The 21140-nt window shown below is 40.7% G+C and overlaps 2 protein-coding genes across 3 annotated transcripts; both read right to left on the bottom strand.

Annotated features, from left to right (window-relative positions):
* Positions 1-1874: 1874 nt before the first annotated feature.
* On the bottom strand, positions 1875-8901 carry LOC311035707 (uncharacterized protein). Its single transcript, XM_084044081.1, has 7 exons — positions 8868-8901; positions 7541-8155; positions 6682-6837; positions 4403-6535; positions 4041-4268; positions 3333-3878; positions 1875-2950 (listed from the first exon to the last, which is right to left on the bottom strand). Exons 2-7 carry the CDS (start codon positions 8135-8137, stop codon positions 2900-2902), a joined length of 3711 nt encoding a protein of 1236 aa, XP_083900207.1. The 5' UTR covers positions 8138-8155; positions 8868-8901; the 3' UTR covers positions 1875-2899.
* Positions 8902-10108: 1207 nt separating this feature from the next.
* Positions 10109-17205, bottom strand: LOC311035714 (uncharacterized protein). 2 transcript variants are annotated; one of them, XR_014599765.1, is made up of 8 exons: positions 17077-17205; positions 15755-16369; positions 14898-15053; positions 12634-14742; positions 12272-12499; positions 11564-12109; positions 10335-11203; positions 10109-10291 (listed from the first exon to the last, which is right to left on the bottom strand). XR_014599765.1 is itself a non-coding variant. In XM_084044105.1 (7 exons), the coding sequence occupies exons 2-7, from the start codon at positions 16349-16351 to the stop codon at positions 11159-11161; spliced, it is 3681 nt and encodes a 1226-aa protein (XP_083900231.1). In that variant the 5' UTR covers positions 16352-16369; positions 17077-17205; the 3' UTR covers positions 10109-11158. The 2 variants fall into 2 exon arrangements, 1 of the variants encoding a protein (XP_083900231.1); XM_084044105.1 differs by having other exon boundaries at positions 10109-11203.
* Between the last annotated feature and the right edge of the window lie 3935 nt (positions 17206-21140).

The following is a 21140-nucleotide window of genomic DNA, read 5'->3' as shown; positions in this document are numbered from 1 at the left end:
CTGGTGTGATGGTTCCTTGGGCCGATACCACTAGATTGGGCCGTCTAATGGTATTAGCTCCGCTTGCGGTACGCTAGAATGGCCCTCCTAAAGGCCTAATCGTGGGTTTGTTGGGCTTCTTCCTCACGGAAGACACAGCATGGGGCGCTAACCCATACTGCTCACTAAATACCTGGTCAGGGTAGAGGGCACTTCATGCTTCAGTCTGCTGACAAGCTTTATGGTAAGGCTGATTTTCTTTTACAGTAGGACTTGACACCTCCCCACATTTCTAAAACTACTAGTAACTGGTTTATTTGCTGACCATGGGAGCCTATTACTTAGATGACCAGCCAACTCTCCTCACCTGAACCCCATAGAGCAGGGGTCTTCAACGTTTTCAGGCCAAGGACCCCCTAGCTGAGCGAGAGATGAAGCAGGGACCCCCTCTATATTGTATAAAATTGTGTTTCAGATTACTTTTTTTTGTTGTTTACTAGGTCTGCTCTTTTTTCCCTCTACACCTATACCTCTTTGCCAAAAATAGCCGATTTACAAGCTCACAACGCCTCGCAAGAGCTTGTAGATCTGCTATTTTTGGCTAAAGTTCTTCTCAGAAAAGGGATGCTATGGTTCAAGTGGTTAAGGGGGGAAAAAAATCATATCACACAAAGATTTGCCGTTCCCCCTGTAGTAACTCTGAGGACCCCCTAGGGGTCCCGGACCCCCTGTTGAAGACCCCTACCATAGAGAATGTATGGGTTATTGACAAGAGGATGAGAGACACCAGACCAGATCCAACAATGTAGACAAGCTGAAGGCCGCTATCAAAGCAAATCTGGGCTTCCATAACACACTGTAACACATTGACAGTGCCACAGGGGATGATCGCCTCCTGGATTTTTGATTTTCAAGAGCTGTACATGCCGTAATCATCAAGATTACAACAAAAAAACGTGTGAAATATTTCCCTTTATGTGTAACACCGTATATGAAAAAATCTGATGAAATGTTTTAGAATGATATTAAATTAACTTTTCCACAATATTCTGTTTTTATATGTACCTGAATTAATAACTTTGCAAATGTATAATAATATTTGCCTCAGATGTTAAGTGGAGTAAAAATATAAAGACAATAAAAATACTCAAATAAAGTAAAAGTAAATTGAAACTCTCCTCTTCTACCCTGGATTTGAAGCCGCAGGAGTGCACGTCCTGACATTTTTACCATTGAGCTAATAGAGCCTAACTGCTTGCTCAGGGGATAAATTGAATCTTGACCTGACCATCAGGTCAAAATTCATGTCAGATCCTGAGACATGACCTTTGACACTATCTAAATGTCTCAATAGAAGAGCAGGGGCATTACATAAGTTATATTGTATTAACATACTCTACCATACAGATTGGACAAAATTACATTTTATTCATTCAAAAGGTTACACAGTGCTGCTTTAAGTACAGTACTTGAGTGAATGTAATCAATGACCTCTGTTCACTGCACACACACAGACGCACTTTGAAGACACCACTTGGTACAGTCATTACTCAGTGAATTCTCTTAGACTAATTGATTAAACACAACCACACTTTGTGTAGTCTAATCCTCCTATAATTTGAGTAACCTCTGTCCGTTTGTCGTGTGTCCGTTTGTCTGTCGTGGTGAGTGCAGTGGTGAAGCTACCCGGTTCTCCTCAGTGGCTGGAGCAATTGCTCTGATTTTGCACACAGCCATTGACCATTACCATCTGAACTTAACTGTGACGCCCGTTTTTCGATTTCATCAAATCTCAGCTTCTTATTAGCGTTTATGTGTCAAACAATGTCGCCTCCCGGGTTGCCAGATCATGTGCGCATATCCCCCCACGGATGCGTCGACCGGGTATGGTCTAGTAATCATAATTGACTCAAATAATATAGGACTGGTATTCTATATTCATTACTCTATTTGTGAAAAAATTTAATTAATAAACTTAACCTAAAAAAAGATTCATCCACATTTCAAAAGGGGAAATTTGAAGTGGTGTTCAAATATATAATTCTGTCAAAGATAATCAGTGTTGATAATGTGTTATACACTTTTTAATTAATATCATACTGGTCCTATCTATCATTAATTATTCAGAGCACAACCCCCTAGGTAAGCTGGTCTCTTTAGTTGATCTGGAAGAACACCATGTATACCTCTCTATCAACACTGAGCACACCAGTTTGTTTGAGGTTTGGTAACATAATGCATTGAATAACACAATCAATCTACATTACAATGTATCAAGATCACCCTTTAAGAATCAAGAGTGTAAATAAGAATAATCCCTTTGAAAAAATGAAGGAAAAAAATCCATATTGAACCCCTTGACAAAGGAATTTAAATTAAATTAATAATACTAATTAGGGGTAGGGGAAGGACAAAAAAAGTACCTGCCCACCAAGCATTCAGCTTGGCGGCTTCGTGTCTATACGAAAATAATCGCTCCGAAGGGTGATCTTTGTCAATGCACGTACACATACTCCTACATGCTGGTGCGGCACCTGCCAGAGGGACAGCAGGGGTTGAGCAGGGGGAGTAGGACAGAGGCGCTATGGTCCTCCCAGTGCTTCACACTGGCAGGTGAGGTGAGCCAGTAGGGTACAACAGTAGCGACAAGCAGCGGGAGAAAGTGGCATAATGACTAAATTGGGATCTTAGGGTGTGCTCCCCCTGGCCTTTGTCTTTCTAGATGTACCTAGAAGGCAGTAGTAGCAGAGTGGTTGGTCAGATACCAGGGCGTGTCCACTAAATGTGGGCCTGTGCAGCAGACCCCTGGGGACCACTAGCCTGGGGTCATGAGACATTCAGTTACCAATTGTGTGGCCATGATGAGGAGGCCCGGTAGGAGTCTTGGTGAAGGGGAGGCTGAGTTCTGCCAGGAGAACACTCACTGTACACTCGTTGCTGCTTCGCTGCTGACCACACCAGCAGCAGCCACCTGTATGCGAGGTGGCAAGTACAATAAAGCATACTACCTTGAGTCCAAACAACAAAAAACATTGACAACAAAACAGGTACACTGACTCAGTGCCATTTGAGTTGCATAGTGATAAGGTGTGAATTAAGTTACAGTATGATCATTCCCTCAGCATCAACATGCCATAGGCAATGCACCTGAACAAGCGGCGACTATGACATCTTGGGGTGAGAACGGGTTGCCTACAAAGATACATATGGATAGATACTGTATGCTGCCAGCTAAAAGTTGTAATGACTACAACGAAAATGTATGTGCTGAAAATGTCCTTCAGAAATGCAAGGATACAGAGTGAATTCATAAAGTGAAAACATTAGATTGAAATAACAAAAAATCTGCTCACCTTTTTCGCTTCCCTGACTCCCTTTTCTTCTCTTTCGAATTTCGCTTTGGTGACAGTATCGACGGTTGATTGCTGTCCAGTTTGGCCTTCATTCAGTGACAGGTCTGAGTTCTGCTCTAGTGTCTTTAAAATGTTCTGCTCCAGTCCTGCTAGCTTTTCTAAAATCTTCTGTTGCTCCTCTGAATTGTTCGCAGGATCAGAGTTGGCTCGAGCTATAGAATTTCTAACAAACGTCAGCTGCTTCTTTAGCCTCTTTTGAAGACTTCTTTTTGCCTTGATTTGCAAAAGTTTCCTCTTCCTCTTATTTTCCCTTTTGTTTGCGTTTTTCCGTTGATGACATATACGAAGAACAGGGGGATAGGAGGAGGAAGGAGGAGGTGGAATGTCATTGGACCCATGGTTCCTAGCTGTTAAGGAAGCACGGTTACTAGTGTCACTATGGTAGTCAGTTTGCTCTGAGTGCTGGATAGCATTGATGGCGTGAGGGTGACCACGGTCAAATTGCTGTCCAGTTTGGCATTCACTCAGTGACCGGTCGGAGTTCTCCTTTAGTTTCATTAAAAGGATTAAAAATAAATGAATGTGTTTAAAATGTCCTTCAGGTACATACAGAGACAGCATTTACATAGTGAAAACATGAACTCCATTGAAATGAGGAAAAATCGTAAATGCTAGTATGAAAGAGACAATATAAAAACATCTGCTCACCTTTTCCTTCAGATTTGCCTTCATTTGCTCTTCTGTTGGCAATGCTCTTTCCATCTGCCCTGTTTCCGAGGTATCCTCTCCAGGCAGCTCTGGATTAAGATTATTTGTAGTGATCCCAGAAGTGAAATCACTTTTTCCCATTTGAGCTGGATCCTTTTCATCGATTATAGAGCTGGAGTCTGCTAGAGCTAGAGTCATTTCTGCCATTTCTTTTTTAAATGCTGCAAACTAAACATTGTGATGAGGAAAAAGAGATATGAAATGAATACAGCATTGGTGAAAACAATTTTTTTCCCCCTTTGGAATGAGGAAAAGTTTTAAATGCTTGTCTAAAAGAGACACCATATAGAAAGTCTGCTCACCTTTTCCTTTGATTTTACCAACAGCTCCTCTGTTGGTAAATCTCCCTCCAACTGCTGTGCTTCTGTGCTAGACTTGTCAGGCGGATATGAATAAAGGAGAATCATATCTAATTCTCGTTTATTTTCTTCTCTCAGTTCTTCAGTTCTCCGTTGCTTCTTTAGTAGCCACTTTAAAGTTTTCCGTTGCTTCGACTCAGAGTACTCAGCATGGTTAGATTTTGTAAGTAGTATATACCTTGCTGTCCAACTTGCTGTGCTTTTTAGCGTCTTCATTTCTTGAAATAGTTTTTGCGCTGCATTTTTATATTCTTCAAAATTGTATTTGACGGATTCCGTCTTTGCTACTTTCATATCGGTCAGACAGCAGGCAGTTCCACTCGACGTCTGAGTATTGATGACGTGGGTTGCTGTCTTCTTCTGCTGTACTTCTGTGCTAGCCTCTACAGGCGGCTCTGAATGAAGGGTATTTGTAGGGTATTTGATCCCAGAACGTAATTGTCTCGTCAGCATTTGAGCTGGATCCTTTTGACTGTTCGCAGAGCTACAACCTAGAGCTACAGCGACAGTCATTAATTCCCTTTCTTTTTGTTCTTCTATTTTCTTTTCAAAGCTTTGTACTTGCACATCAGTGAGAGCTAGTTTCTTTGTAATGTAATGTTCTCTCTCTCTCCTGCGTTTTGCTCTTCTAGCATTCTTTGAAGATTTGTTGTTGAGTTGTGTCGGAGAGAAGGCAGTTCCACTAGACGTCTCAGTATTGATGACACGGGTTGCGGTCCTCTTTTGCTGTCCTGTGCCAACCCCTACAGGCGGCTCTGGAAGAAGGGTATTTGTAGTGATCCCAGAACGTCGCTTTTTTTTACTTGGTTTTGCTTTATGTTTCATGTTGACTTGTGCCATACAGCCACCAGTGCCATTAGACTTGCCAGTATTGATGACGTGGAGGTAATGAGGGCCTGATCGCTGTCCGCTTTGGCCCTCACTCAGTGACAGATCTGCATTTAAGCAGGAATGTCCAAGTACATTGTTGTGACCAGCAGGCAGACTGGGAGGGTAATACTGGCCAAGCAAGGATCCAGTGTTAGCAGAAGGACATGAATGATTCACTGAATTACAAAAACCAGGGGGATAGGAGGAGGAAGGTGGAATGACATTGGACCCATAGTTCCAAGTTATGGAGGAAGAACCGTTACTATAGTAACTGTGGTAGGCACTGGCAGTGTACTCTGAGTGCTGGACCAAAGTGTATGGACCAAAGTGTGTTGGAATTGCAGATGCAACATCAGAATTATACGTTTGAGCTGCAGATGCAGCATCAGGATAAGGTACATGATATTCTGGGTCCTCTAGATATGGATCAATTCTTTTATTGTCTCTATTACCATCTCTCGCTTGTTCTCTGCTATCCCTGAAGGTTTCGCTGTAGGAATGCTGATGGTGAGAGGGACTAGAACTAGGGCTTACAGACACTGAGGTTGATGAAGAGGAACGACTGTGATCACTTTGCACATGCTGCTGACTTCTCTTGCCCACCCCTGTGCTGTCCAAACTCTGTTTGGTTTCATGCTTTCTGCCATAGAGCCTCTCCTGTGTACGTTCTGCTAGTTTGCACATGTCATCTGCATCCAGACTAAAACCAATGGTCTTCAGAATGTTTTGCAGCTCTTCCTGATGCTGCTCCAGTTTGGGTTTCTTCTCCTCCACCACTGGCGGAGACCTGTATCTACGACTAGAGCCAAAATGGCTACCGCCTCTATCATCACTCTGGGCAGATTTCTCCTCAGGCTTTATGTTTCTTTTACCGCCCCCATGGGAAATATCTTGATTGAGTAGTTCAGTCTTCCTCTCTTTACTGCAAGACCTACGGTCCCTCTGCCCAGCTCCACGTTGTAATCGTTGGCTCTCACTCTTGCAAACATCTAACCTTTCCTTCACAACAGGGGGTTGACTATGCAAAAGCTCCTGACCAGTAAGGGGAAGCTCCTTGTCACCATTGACTATTTTAGTCAGCGCCTCAACGTCCACGACTTTGTTAAGTATGTTGAGAAAACGCTGGAATCCTTTGAAAACCAAGTCATTTCCCACAACTGTGGTACTAGGGCTCTGGCTGGGAGGGTGTGGTTTGACAACAGGGACCTATCGAAGGGCACATGAAAGAAACCATCACTATCAGTTTGTTAAAGAGTGAAGCATGCTCAATTAATCCCCCCAAAAATATGAATTGAACAATAGATAAGTGATGGCTGGATAAAGTTGTAGGATTGTTCAACAAATCTACAAACCTCCCCATGTGAATCCAATACACCAGAATTACGGCGCCTGTTCATCAAAGCTTTCACTCTGAGTTTTAGAGGATGGTCATCTTTGTTCAAGGTTGACATATTTATCTTCTCCACAGGATTAGGTGATGGAAGGTGGTCATATGGAGTGGAGAAGGCCTGAAAAGTTTGAAGGAAAATTGTGCATTACACCATTTGAAGCACAGATATGTGTACATCATAAATACACCACTAGAAAACATATGGCGTAGGTAGGGCATGTGTGAAATAGCCACACATTCCTCAGTACTCATAGTTGCTGACATTTAAATCACTCATCAAAGTTTTAGCTATGAAGCGTTCATCAGGGTGATGAAGTCTTCATAGACTTAAATGTCAGAAATCATGAGGTCTATGTATGCAGCTACTTTTTGGATTACTTTATGCATTATCCAAGCCAGAAACTCATTAAGCATGTGTCCTTTCTGCCATTTGTCTGTGTAGGTCAAGTAAATCATTTTATTTACAGATTGAATGTATCAAACAAGCAGTGCTCTTTGAAAGAAAAAAAAATGTAAATACAGTATATATTAATGAGTATCGGCTCTGTGGATAACTGTAATCCCAGGTTTCCAGAAGGTGGCACACCCGTTTCTTGTTCCAGTTCAGTGTCTCATAGCTTTGTTTGATTGGCTCGGCAGCAGATTTAAACAGGAAACACAAATGACACCTTTATGTGTTTCCAATTCAAAGCTGCTGCCTAGCCATTCAAAAGCGATGGGAAAATGAACAGGAAACGGGAATGCTACTGTCTGGAACCCCCGGGGCTAGTTATTCACAGAGCCTGTTCTGTCTCTATCAGATAGATCAACCTACCACATACCTTTGCACGAAAACGATCAGGGTACCTTCGCTGCAACATAACATTCACCCTCTCTTTCAGTGGTCTATTATTGTAGGTTGAAGACCATTTGCTGCAGGAGAAACCTACATCCTTTCCTCTGGTACTCATAAAGGGCTGAGTATTTTTCACAGAATTGTCCACTTTGCTAAGTGAGAGAGCCTCCTCCCTTTCTTCTTTAAACATCTGACACGGTGTCTTTGCTTTTAAAAACGGCTCAGTTGTTTTCATAGCAATAGTAGCTTTCTTCAGACTTATCTGCTTCACAATCTGTTGAAGTTCTCTCCTCTTCCTTGCCAACTCTCCATCTATATTACTCGGTTCCACTGGTTCACCATCTGGGTCTGTGGCCTTTTCTGGGGTGAAATGATTGGAATTCAGCCTGTAGGACCTATGGGATGAAGGATTATGATGCTCCATTTCTGCATGTAGCCTTCTGTCGTTCACTGAATAACCACAATATGGGTAAATAATCTTTTCCTTGGAATCAGTCATCGGTCTTGGATCAAGGCTTTCCCGTTGTCTCTGGTGAGCGTATTGCCAGTCTGTAGGATTCATTGTTGGTCTGTTCCAGTTCATATGTTGGTGGGATTATTACTGCATAGTAAAACAAGGGGAAAACACGATGAGATGAAGTCCAACAGAACTATAACCATTCACCTGCCAAGAGCTTGGCAGGTGAAAATGTACCTGTACTATTTGTACATTACAGTACTGTACTGTACTTTCATAGTTAAATATAACTCAGTGGTTCTCAATCAGTGGTCCTTGAGGGGGTTCCAGGTGGTCCCCAGCTAAATGATGGAGAGTTGGTAACCAAATGGCCCTTCTCTATGAATTGAGTACTACAAAGGACCCCAATGGTAACAAGCCATAGGCTTTCTTGGGTTTTAAATCCTATTAGCTGACCTTGTATTGAACTGTACTTTCATGTGTTTTTTCCTGCAAACCTCTAATAAAGTATTCAATCAATCAATCATAGATCTTTAACTCTTGAGAGTGTAAAATGAAACCATTACGCTCTCAAGAGTTAAATTATTGTTAAACAGCTGCATTACTTGATTGAATAATTGTTATTGTGATCAACGTTTGCCTGTTCTCTCTCCTAATGGAACCACATCAACACAGCATGGAATTTTGGCCAAAATCATACCCAACGATAACAAATTATTTTAAGTCTTGGCCTGGGTCTGAGAGGCAAAATCTCATCAAACGGTGGTCCGTGGCTCAAATGCCGAATAAATAATGGACCTTTGATATGAAAAGGGTTGAAAACTCACTGCTAAACCTCACAAGCGACATTGTTTACCTTTTGACTGGGGTAACAGTCTTCCACGCCGACATCAATGTGTCCATTTCACATCACAGGTGTAAAACAGTAACATTTGACTGTTACAGGCAAATATGCTTCCACGGTACTTGTTAAAAAAACACGAATTATTACCCAATGACCATATAGACATAGACATAATATGAAAGATTAACGTGAGGAATAAAGCTAAAGTTAGCCAGCTACATCCAGCTTATTCTGTGGTGTTTATAGAATACAGATACGACGCCACGCCACCGTCTGGAGGGAGTAGGTTTTGTCTTGAAAAACCCAACTCGTGGTGAAAAGTCTTGGTGACGCGAGGTTAGAAGTAGAACCCAACACACACAGACAGACACGCACACCCACAATTTTTTATCCTGAAGTTACTTAACAATAAAATGTAAAGTCAAGTATTCAAAGTTTTGGCTTCAAAATATACTTCCAGTACCAACCGTAAAAAATACTCATTATGCAGAATGGCCCATTTCACAATCATATTATTAGTATGTGTTCATGTCTTCATGACTTAAATTGAGATTAATTGTATTTTATTTGAAAAGCAATGACCACAAGCTAGTAGTACAGGGAGGACATAATAAAGTCCATGACCAATTTCCATTGTGGTCCTCATACAAACAATAACAAATCATGACATTTCATATGAGTGACAAATAAAATAAAACATTCTGACGAAGACACCATGCACTTCACACAATCTATAAAAACAAAACCCTTAATTAAGTAGTAAAACTTAAAATACACCACCTACATCATACTGGAACCTTTTCCAATAGCCAAGGTTTTATTAATTAAATATTTAAAGGGATATTTCATTTTCAAACACTTCTGGGGTCATATTAACATGTAGTTGTGTGCACTATACTCATTCTATCAGATCCCCCTCCCCTTCCTATATAAACCAGTTGTATGTTAGACTCATTGAAAATACCCATCCTTGGTTCTGGTGACTGATATTGTCCTAATGCTTGAAGGGAGAGAGTGTGTGTGTGTGTGTGTGTATGTGTGTGTGTGTGTGTGTGTGTGTGTGTGTGTGTGTGTGTGTGTGTGTGTGTGTGTGTGTGTGTGTGTGTGTGTGTGTGTGTGTGTGTGTGTGTGTGTGTGTGTGTGTGTGTAATATATATCGTTTTTTAAAATGAAAAACATATTTAAAATAATATATACAAATAAATATGTTTATTTATGCACTAAATACCTGGTCAGGGTAGAGGGCACGCTTTAAGTACAGTACTTGAGTGAATGTAATCAATTACCTCTGTTCACTGCACACACAGACGCACTTTGAAGACAACACTTGGTACAGTCATTACTCAGTGAATTCTCTTAGACTAATTGATTAGAAACAACCACAATTTGTGTTGTCTAATAATGATAATTGTCTCAAATAATATAGGACAGGTATTCTATATTCATTACTCTATTTGTGAAAAAATATAATTAATAAACTTAACCTAAAAAAAGGTTCATCCACATTCCAAAAGGGGAAATTTGGAGTGGTGTTCAAATAGATTATAATACATTTATTATAATTCTGTCAAAGATAATCAGTGTTGATAATGTGTAAACTTTTCAATTTATATCATACTGGTCCTAGCTATCATTAATTATGTTATCTTTAGTTGATCTGGAAGAACACCATGTATACCGCAAACATACTCTCTATCAACACTGAGCACACCAGTTTGTTTGAGGTTTTGTAACATAATGCATTGAATAACACAATCAACCTGCATTACAATGTATCAAGATCACCCTTTAAGAATCAAGAGTGCAAATAAGAATAATCTCTTTGAAAAAATGGGGGGGGAAATCAATATTGAACCCCATGGCAAAGGAATTTAAAATGAAATGAAATTAATAATATTAATTAGGGGTGGGGGTAGGACAAAAAAAGAGGGAAAGTAGGGGTTGAGCAGGGGGAGTAGGACAGAGGCACTATGTCCTCCCAGTGGGTCTTCACACTGGCGGGTGAGCCAGTAGGGTACAACAGTAGTGACAAGCAGCGGGAGAAAGTGGCATAATGACTAAATTGGGATCTTAGGGTGTGCTCCCCCTGGCCTTTGTCTTTCTAGATGTACCTAGAAGGCAGTAGTAGCATAGTGGTTGGTCAGATACCAGGGCGTGTCCACTAAATGTGGGCCTGTGCAGCAGACCCCTGGGGACCACTGGCCTGGGGTCGTGAGACATTCAGTTACCAATTGTGTGGCCATGATGAGGAGGCCCAGTAGGAGTCTTGGTGAAGGGGAGGCTGAGTTCTGCCAGGAGAACACTCACTGTACACTCGTTTCTGCTTCGCTGCTGACCACACCAGCAACCTGTATGCGAGGTGGCAAGTACAAAAAAAAACATTGACAACAAAACAGGTACACTGACTCAGTGCCATTTGAGTTGCATAGTGATAAGGTGTGAATTAAGTTACAGTATGATCATTCCCTCAGCATCAACATGCCATAGAGGCAATGCACCTGAACAAGCGGCGACTATGACATCTTGGGGTGAGAACGGGTTGCCTTCAAAGATACATATGGATAGATACTGTATGCTGCCAGGTAAAAGTTGTAATGACTACTACAACGAAAATGTATGTGCTTAAAATGTCCTTCAGAAATGCAAGGATACAGAGTGAATTCATAAAGTGAAAACATTAGATTGAAATAACAAAAAAATCTGCTCACCTTTTTCGCTTCCCTGACTCCCTTTTCTTCTCTTTGGAATTTCGCTTTGGTGACAGTATCGACGGTTGATTGCTGTCCAGTTTGGCCTTCATTCAGTGACAGGTCTGAGTTCTGCTCTAGTGTCTTTAAAATGTTCTGCTCCAGTCCTGCTAGCTTTTCTAAAATCTTCTGTTGCTCCTCTGAATTGTTCGCAGGATCAGAGTTGGCTCGAGCTATAGAATTTCTAACAAACGTCAGCTGCTTCTTTAGCCTCTTTTGAAGACTTCTTTTTGCCTTGATTTGCAAAAGTTTCCTCTTCCTCTTATTTTCCCTTTTGTTTGCCTTTTTCCGTTGATGACATATACGAAGAACAGGGGGATAGGAGGAGGAAGGAGGAGGTGGAATGTCATTGGACCCATGGTTCCTAGCTGTTAAGGAAGCACGGTTACTAGTGTCACTATGGTAGTCAGTTTGCTCTGAGTGCTGGATAGCATTGATGGCGTGAGGGTGACCACGGTCAAATTGCTGTCCAGTTTGGCATTCACTCAGTGACCGGTCGGAGTTCTGCTTTAGTTTCATTAAAAGGATTAAAAATAAATGAATGTGTTTAAAATGTCCTTCAGGTACATACAGAGGCAGCATTTACATAGTGAAAACATGAACTCCATTGAAATGAGGAAAAATCGTAAATGCTAGTATGAAAGAGACAATATAAAAACATCTGCTCACCTTTTCCTTCAGATTATCCTTCATTTGCTCTTCTGTTGGCAATGCTCTTTCCATCTGCCCTGCTTCCGATGTATCCTCTCCAGGCAGCTCTGGATTAAGATTATTTGTAGTGATCCCAGAAGTGAAATCACTTTTTCCCATTTGAGCTGGATCCTTTTCATCGATTATAGAGCTGGAGTCTGCTAGAGCTAGAGTCATTTCTGCCATTTCTTTTTTAAATGCTGCAAACTAAACATTGTGATGAGGAAAAAGAGATATGAAATGAATACAGCATTGGTGAAAACATTTTTTTTTCCCCTTTGGAATGAGGAAAAGTTTTAAATGCTTGTCTAAAAGAGACACCATATAGAAAGTCTGCTCACCTTTTCCTCTGATTTTACCAACAGCTCCTCTGTTGGTAAATCTCCCCCCAACTGCTGTGCTTCTGTGCTAGACTTGTCAGGCGGATATGAATAAAGGAGAATCATATCTAATTCTCGTTTATTTTCTTCTCTCAGTTCTTCAGTTCTCCGTTGCTTCTTTAGTAGCCACTTTAAAGTTTTCCGTTGCTTCGACTCAGAGTACTCAGCATGGTTAGATTTTGTAAGTAGTATATAACTTGCTGTCCAACTTGCTGTGCTTTTTAGCATCTTCATTTCTTGAAATAGTTTTTGCGCTGCATTTTTATATTCTTCAAAATTGTATTTGACGGATTCCGTCTTTGCTACTTTCATATCGGTCAGACAGCAGGCAGTTCCACTCGACGTCTGAGTATTGATGACGTGGGTTGCTGTCTTCTTCTGCTGTACTTCTGTGCTAGCCTCTACAGGCGGCTCTGAATGAAGGGTATTTGTAGGGTATTTGATCCCAGAACGTAATTGTCTCGTCAGCATTTGAGCTGGATCCTTTTGACTGTTCGCAGAGCTACAACCTAGAGCTACAGCGACAGTCATTAATTCCCTTTCTTTTTGTTCTTCTATTTTCTTTTCAATGCTTTGTACTTGCACATCAGTGAGAGCTAGTTTCTTTGTAATGTAATGTTCTCTCTCTCTCCTGCGTTTTGCTCTTCTAGCATTCTTTGAAGATTTGTTGTTGAGTTGTGTCGGAGAGAAGGCAGTTCCACTAGACGTCTCAGTATTGATGACACGGGTTGCGGTCCTCTTTTGCTGTCCTGTGCCAACCCCTACAGGCGGCTCTGGAAGAAGGGTATTTCTTTTACTTGGTTTTGCTTTAAGTTTCATGTTGACTTGTGCCATACAGCCACCAGTGCCATTAGACTTGCCAGTATTGATGACGTGGAGGTAATGAGGGCCTGATCGCTGTCCGCTTTGGCCCTCACTCAGTGACAGATCTGCATTGAAGCAGGAATGTCCAAGTACATTGTTGTGACCAGCAGGCAGACTGGGAGGGTAATACTCGCCAAGCAAGGATCCAGTGTTAGCAGAAGGACATGAACGATTCACTGAATTACAAAAACCAGGGGGATAGGAGGAGGAAGGTGGAATGACATTGGACCCATAGTTCCAAGTTATGGAGGAAGAACCGTTACTATAGTAACTGTGGTAGGCACTGGCAGTGTACTCTGAGTGCTGGACCAAAGTGTATGGACCAAAGTGTGTTGGAATTGCAGATGCAACATCAGAATTATACGTTTGAGCTGCAGATGCAGCATCAGGATAAGGTACATGATATTCTGGGTCCTCTAGATATGGATCAATTCTTTTATTGTCTCTATTACCATCTCTCGCTTGTTCTCTGCTATCCCTGAAGGTTTCGCTGTAGGAATGCTGATGGTGAGAGGGACTAGAACTAGAGCTTACAGACACTGAGGTTGATGAAGAGGAACGACTGTGATCACTTTGCACATGCTGCTGACTTCTCTTGCTCACCCCTGTGCTGTCCAAACTCTGTTTGGTTTCATGCTTTCTGCCATAGAGCCTCTCCTGTGTACGTTCTGCTAGTTTGCACATGTCATCTGCATCCAGACTAAAACCAATGGTCTTCAGAATGTTTTGCAGCTCTTCCTGATGCTGCTCCAGTTTGGGTTTCTTCTCCTCCACCACTGGCGGAGACCTGGATCTACGACTAGAGCCAAAATGGCTACCGCCTCTATCATCACTCTGGGCAGATTTCTCCTCAGGCTTTATGTTTCTTTTACCTCCCCCATGGGAAATATCTTGATTGAGTAGTTCAGTCCTCCTCTCTTTACTGCAAGACCTACGGTCCCTCTGCCCAGCTGCACGTTGTAATCGTTGGCTCTCAGTCTTGCAAACATCTAACCTTTCCTTCACAACAGGGGGTTGACTATGCAAAAGCTCCTGACCAGTAAGGGGAAGCTCCTTGTCACCATTGACTATTTTAGTCAGCGCCTCAACGTCCACGACTTTGTTAAGTATGTTGAGAAAACGCTGGAATCCTTTGAAAACCAAGTCATTTCCCACAACTGTGGTACTAGGGCTCTGGCTGGGAGGGTGTGGTTTGACAACAGGGACCTATCGAAGGGCACATGAAAGAAACCATCACTATCGTTTAACACTATTTGTTAAAGAGTGAAGCATGCTCAATTAATCCCCCCAAAAATATGAATTGAACAATAGATAAGCGATGGCTGGATAAAGTTGTAGGATTGTTCAACAAATCTACAAACCTCCCCATGTGAATCCAATACACCAGAATTACGGCGCCTGTTCATCAAAGCTTTCACTCTGAGTTTTAGAGGATGGTCATCTTTGTTCAAGGTTGACATATTTATCTTCTCCACAGGATTAGGTGATGGAAGGTGGTCATATGGAGTGGAGAAGGCCTGAAAAGTTTGAAGGAAAATTGTGCATTACACCATTTGAAGCACAGATATGTGTACATCATATACACCACTAGAAAAGATATGGCGTAGGTAGGGCATGTGTGAAATAGCCACACATTCCTCAGTACTCATAGTTGCTGACATTTAAATCACTCATCAAAGTTTTAGCTATGAAGCGTTCATCAAGGTGATGAAGTCTTCATAGACTTAAATGTCAGTAATCATGAGGTCTATGTATGCAGCTACTTTTTGGATTACTTTATGCATTATCCAAGCCAGAAACTCATTAAGCATGTGTCCTTTCTGCCATTTGTCTGTGTAGGTCAAGTAAATCATTTTATTTACAGATTGAATGTATCAAACAAGCAGTGCTCTTTGAAAAAAAAAAAAATGTAAATACAGTATACATTAATGAGTATCGGCTCTGTGGATAACTGTAATCCCAGGTTTCCAGAAGGTGGCACACCCGTTTCTTGTTCCAGTTCAGTGTCTCATAGCTTTGTTTGATTGGCTCGGCAGCAGATTTAAACAGGAAACACAAATGACACCTTTATGTGTTTCCAATTCAAAGCTGCTGCCTAGCCATTCAAAAGCGATGGGAAAATGAACAGGAAACGGGAATGCTACTGTCTGGAACCCCCGGGGCTAGTTATTCACAGAGCCTGTTCTGTCTCTATCAGATAAATCAACCTACCACATACCTTTGCACGAAAACGATCAGGGTACCTTCGCTGCAACATAACATTCACCCTCTCTTTCAGTGGTCTATTATTGTAGGTTGAAGACCATTTGCTGCAGGAGAAACCTACATCCTTTCCTCTGGTACTCATAAAGGGCTGAGTATTTTTCACAGAATTGTCCACTTTGCTAAGTGAGAGAGCCTCCTCCCTTTCTTCTTTAAACATCTGACACGGTGTCTTTGCTTTTAAAAATGGCTCAGTTGTTTTCATAGCAATAGTAGCTTTCTTCAGACTTATCTGCTTCACAATCTGTTGAAGTTCTCTCCTCTTCCTTGCCAACTCTCCATCTACATTACTCGGTTCCACTGGTTCACCATCTGGGTCTGTGGCCTTTTCTGGGGTGAAATGATTGGAATTCAGCCTGTAGGACCTATGGGATGAAGGATTATGATGCTCCATTTCTGCATGTAGCCTTCTGTCGTTCACTGAATAACCACAATATGGGTAAATAATCTTTTCCTTGGAATCAGTCATCGGTCTTGGATCAAGGCTTTCCCGTTGTCTCTGGTGAGCGTATTGCCAGTCTGTAGGATTCATTGTTGGTCTGTTCCAGTTCATATGTCGGTGGGATTATTACTGCATAGTAAAACAAGGGGAAAACACGATGAGATGAAGTCCAACAGAACTATAACCATTCACCTGCCAAGAGCTTGGCAGGTGAAAATGTACCTGTACTATTTGTACATTACAGTACTGTACTTTCATAGTTAAATATAACTCAGTGGTTCTCAATCAGTGGTCCTTGAGGGGGTTCCAGGTGGTCCCCAGCTAAATGATGGAGAGTTGGTAACCAAATGGCCCTTCTCTATGAATTGAGTACTACAAAGGACCCCAATGGTAACAAGCCATAGGCTTTCTTGGGTTTTAAATCCTATTAGCTGACCTTGTATTGAACTGTACTTTCATGTGTTTTTTCCTGCAAACCTCTAATAAAGTATTCAATCAATCAATCATAGATCTTTAACTCTTGAGAGTGTAAAATGAAACCATTACGCTCTCAAGAGTTAAATTATTGTTAAACAGCTGCATTACTTGATTGAATAATTGTTATTGTGATCAACGTTTGCCTGTTCTCTCTCCTAATGGAACCACATCAACACAGCATGGAATTTAGGCCAAAATCATACCCAACGATAACAAATTATTTTAAGTATTGGCCTGGGTCTGAGAGGCAAAATCTCATCAAACGGTGGTCCGTGGCTCAAATGCCGAATAAATAATGGACCTTTGATATGAAAAGGGTTGAAAACTCACTGCTAAACCTCACAAGCGACATTGTTTACCTTTTGACTGGGGTAACAGTCTTCCACGCCGACATCAATGTGTCCATTTCACATCACAGGTGTAAAACAGTAACATTTGACTGTTACAGGCAAATATGCTTCCACGGTACTTGTTAAAAAAACACGAATTATTACCCAATGACCATATAGACATAGACATAATATGAAAGATTAACGTGAGGAATAAAGCTAAAGTTAGCCAGCTACATCCAGCTTATTCTGTGGTGTTTATAGAATACAGATACGACGCCACGCCACCGTCTGGAGGGAGTAGGTTTTGTCTTGAAAAACCCAACTCGTGGTGAAAAGTCTTGGTGACGCGAGGTTAGAAGTAGAACCCAACACACACAGACAGACACGCACACCCACAATTTTTTATCCTGAAGTTACTTAACAATAAAATGTAAAGTCAAGTATTCAAAGTTTTGGCTTCAAAATATACTTCCAGTACCAACCGTAAAAAATACTCATTATGCAGAATGGCCCATTTCACAATCATATTATTAGTATGTGTTCGTGTCTTCATGACTTAAATTGAGATTAATTGTATTTTATTTGAAAAGCAATGACCACAAGCTAGTAGTACAGGGAGGACATAATAAAGTCCATGACCAATTTCCATTGTGGTCCTCATACAAACAATAACAAATCATGACATTTCATATGAGTGACAAATAAAATAAAACATTCTGACGAAGACACCATGCACTTCACACAATCTATAAAAACAAAACCCTTAATTAAGTAGTAAAACTTAAAATACACCACCTACATCATACTGGAACCTTTTCCAATAGCCAAGGTTTTATTAATTAAATATTTAAAGGGATATTTCATTTTCAAACACTTCTGGGGTCATATTAACATGTAGTTGTGTGCACTATACTCATTCTATCAGATCCCCCTCCCCTTCCTATATAAACCAGTTGTATGTTAGACTCATTGAAAATACCCATCCTTGGTTCTGGTGACTGATATTGTCCTAATGCTTGAAGGGAGAGAGTGTGTGTGTGTGTGTGTATGTGTGTGTGTGTGTGTGTGTGTGTGTGTGTGTGTGTGTGTGTGTGTGTGTGTGTGTGTGTGTGTGTGTGTGTGTGTGTGTGTGTGTGTGTAATATATATCGTTTTTTAAAATGAAAAACATATTTAAAATAATATATACAAATAAATATGTTTATTTATGCACTAAATACCTGGTCAGGGTAGAGGGCACGCTTTAAGTACAGTACTTGAGTGAATGTAATCAATTACCTCTGTTCACTGCACACACAGACGCACTTTGAAGACAACACTTGGTACAGTCATTACTCAGTGAATTCTCTTAGACTAATTGATTAGAAACAACCACAATTTGTGTTGTCTAATAATGATAATTGTCTCAAATAATATAGGACAGGTATTCTATATTCATTACTCTATTTGTGAAAAAATATAATTAATAAACTTAACCTAAAAAAAGGTTCATCCACATTCCAAAAGGGGAAATTTGGAGTGGTGTTCAAATAGATTATAATACATTTATTATAATTCTGTCAAAGATAATCAGTGTTGATAATGTGTAAACTTTTCAATTTATATCATACTGGTCCTAGCTATCATTAATTATGTTATCTTTAGTTGATCTGGAAGAACACCATGTATACCGCAAACATACTCTCTATCAACACTGAGCACACCAGTTTGTTTGAGGTTTTGTAACATAATGCATTGAATAACACAATCAACCTGCATTACAATGTATCAAGATCACCCTTTAAGAATCAAGAGTGCAAATAAGAATAATCTCTTTGAAAAAATGGGGGGGGAAATCAATATTGAACCCCATGGCAAAGGAATTTAAAATGAAATGAAATTAATAATATTAATTAGGGGTGGGGGTAGGACAAAAAAAGAGGGAAAGTAGGGGTTGAGCAGGGGGAGTAGGACAGAGGCACTATGTCCTCCCAGTGGGTCTTCACACTGGCGGGTGAGCCAGTAGGGTACAACAGTAGTGACAAGCAGCGGGAGAAAGTGGCATAATGACTAAATTGGGATCTTAGGGTGTGCTCCCCCTGGCCTTTGTCTTTCTAGATGTACCTAGAAGGCAGTAGTAGCATAGTGGTTGGTCAGATACCAGGGCGTGTCCACTAAATGTGGGCCTGTGCAGCAGACCCCTGGGGACCACTGGCCTGGGGTCGTGAGACATTCAGTTACCAATTGTGTGGCCATGATGAGGAGGCCCAGTAGGAGTCTTGGTGAAGGGGAGGCTGAGTTCTGCCAGGAGAACACTCACTGTACACTCGTTTCTGCTTCGCTGCTGACCACACCAGCAACCTGTATGCGAGGTGGCAAGTACAAAAAAAAACATTGACAACAAAACAGGTACACTGACTCAGTGCCATTTGAGTTGCATAGTGATAAGGTGTGAATTAAGTTACAGTATGATCATTCCCTCAGCATCAACATGCCAGAGGCAATGCACCTGAACAAGCGGCGACTATGACATCTTGGGGTGAGAACGGGTTGCCTTCAAAGATACATATGGATAGATACTGTATGCTGCCAGGTAAAAGTTGTAATGACTACTACAACGAAAATGTATGTGCTTAAAATGTCCTTCAGAAATGCAAGGATACAGAGTGAATTCATAAAGTGAAAACATTAGATTGAAATAACAAAAAAATCTGCTCACCTTTTTCGCTTCCCTGACTCCCTTTTCTTCTCTTTGGAATTTCGCTTTGGTGACAGTATCGACGGTTGATTGCTGTCCAGTTTGGCCTTCATTCAGTGACAGGTCTGAGTTCTGCTCTAGTGTCTTTAAAATGTTCTGCTCCAGTCCTGCTAGCTTTTCTAAAATCTTCTGTTGCTCCTCTGAATTGTTCGCAGGATCAGAGTTGGCTCGAGCTATAGAATTTTTCATGAGATTTCATATGAGTGACAAATAAAATAAAACATTCTGACGAAGACACCATGCACTTCACACAATCTATAAAAACAAAACCCTTAATTAAGTAGTAAAACTTAAAATACACCACCTACATCATACTGGAACCTTTTCCAATAGCCAAGGTTTTATTAATTAAATATTTAAAGGGATATTTCATTTTCAAACACTTCTGGGGTCATATTAACATGTAGTTGTGTGCACTATACTCATTCTATCAGATCCCCCTCCCCTTCCTATATAAACCAGTTGTATGTTAGACTCATTGAAAATACCCATCCTTGGTTCTGGTGACTGATATTGTCCTAATGCTTGAAGGGAGAGAGTGTGTGTGTGTGTGTATGTGTGTGTGTGTGTGTGTGTGTGTGTGTGTGTGTGTGTGTGTGTGTGTGTGTGTGTGTGTGTGTGTGTGTGTGTGTGTGTGTGTGTGTAATATATATCGTTTTTTAAAATGAAAAACATATTTAAAATAATATATACAAATAAATATGTTTATTTATGCACTAAATACCTGGTCAGGGTAGAGGGCACGCTTTAAGTACAGTACTTGAGTGAATGTAATCAATTACCTCTGTTCACTGCACACACAGACGCACTTTGAAGACAACACTTGGTACAGTCATTACTCAGTGAATTCTCTTAGACTAATTGATTAGAAACAACCACAATTTGTGTTGTCTAATAATGATAATTGTCTCAAATAATATAGGACAGGTATTCTATATTCATTACTCTATTTGTGAAAAAATATAATTAATAAACTTAACCTAAAAAAAGGTTCATCCACATTCCAAAAGGGGAAATTTGGAGTGGTGTTCAAATAGATTATAATACATTTATTATAATTCTGTCAAAGATAATCAGTGTTGATAATGTGTAAACTTTTCAATTTATATCATACTGGTCCTAGCTATCATTAATTATGTTATCTTTAGTTGATCTGGAAGAACACCATGTATACCGCAAACATACTCTCTATCAACACTGAGCACACCAGTTTGTTTGAGGTTTTGTAACATAATGCATTGAATAACACAATCAACCTGCATTACAATGTATCAAGATCACCCTTTAAGAATCAAGAGTGCAAATAAGAATAATCTCTTTGAAAAAATGGGGGGGGAAATCAATATTGAACCCCA

Source organism: Gymnoscopelus microlampas, assembly GCF_963454915.1.
Source record: "Gymnoscopelus microlampas genome assembly, chromosome: 2".
Classification (NCBI taxonomy): domain Eukaryota; kingdom Metazoa; phylum Chordata; class Actinopteri; order Myctophiformes; family Myctophidae; genus Gymnoscopelus; species Gymnoscopelus microlampas.
This window is presented reverse-complemented; position numbering and strand designations above follow the sequence as displayed.

What these genes read in the sequence shown, in the direction of transcription:
- LOC311035707 (XM_084044081.1), bottom strand. Translation starts at nt 8,137, where the DNA reads ATGAACTGGAACAGACCAACAATGAATCCTACAGACTGGCAATACGCT. An exon ending in TGGTAAAATCAAAGGAAAAG is followed by an intron (nt 4,269 to 4,402) that starts GTGAGCAGACTT and finishes CACAATGTTTAG; the next exon opens with TTTGCAGCATTTAAAAAAGA. An exon ending in AGGCAAATCTGAAGGAAAAG is followed by an intron (nt 3,879 to 4,040) that starts GTGAGCAGATGT and finishes ATGAAACTAAAG; the next exon opens with GAGAACTCCGACCGGTCACT.
- LOC311035714 (XM_084044105.1), bottom strand. Translation starts at nt 16,351, where the DNA reads ATGAACTGGAACAGACCAACAATGAATCCTACAGACTGGCAATACGCT. An exon ending in TGGTAAAATCAGAGGAAAAG is followed by an intron (nt 12,500 to 12,633) that starts GTGAGCAGACTT and finishes CACAATGTTTAG; the next exon opens with TTTGCAGCATTTAAAAAAGA. An exon ending in AGGATAATCTGAAGGAAAAG is followed by an intron (nt 12,110 to 12,271) that starts GTGAGCAGATGT and finishes ATGAAACTAAAG; the next exon opens with CAGAACTCCGACCGGTCACT.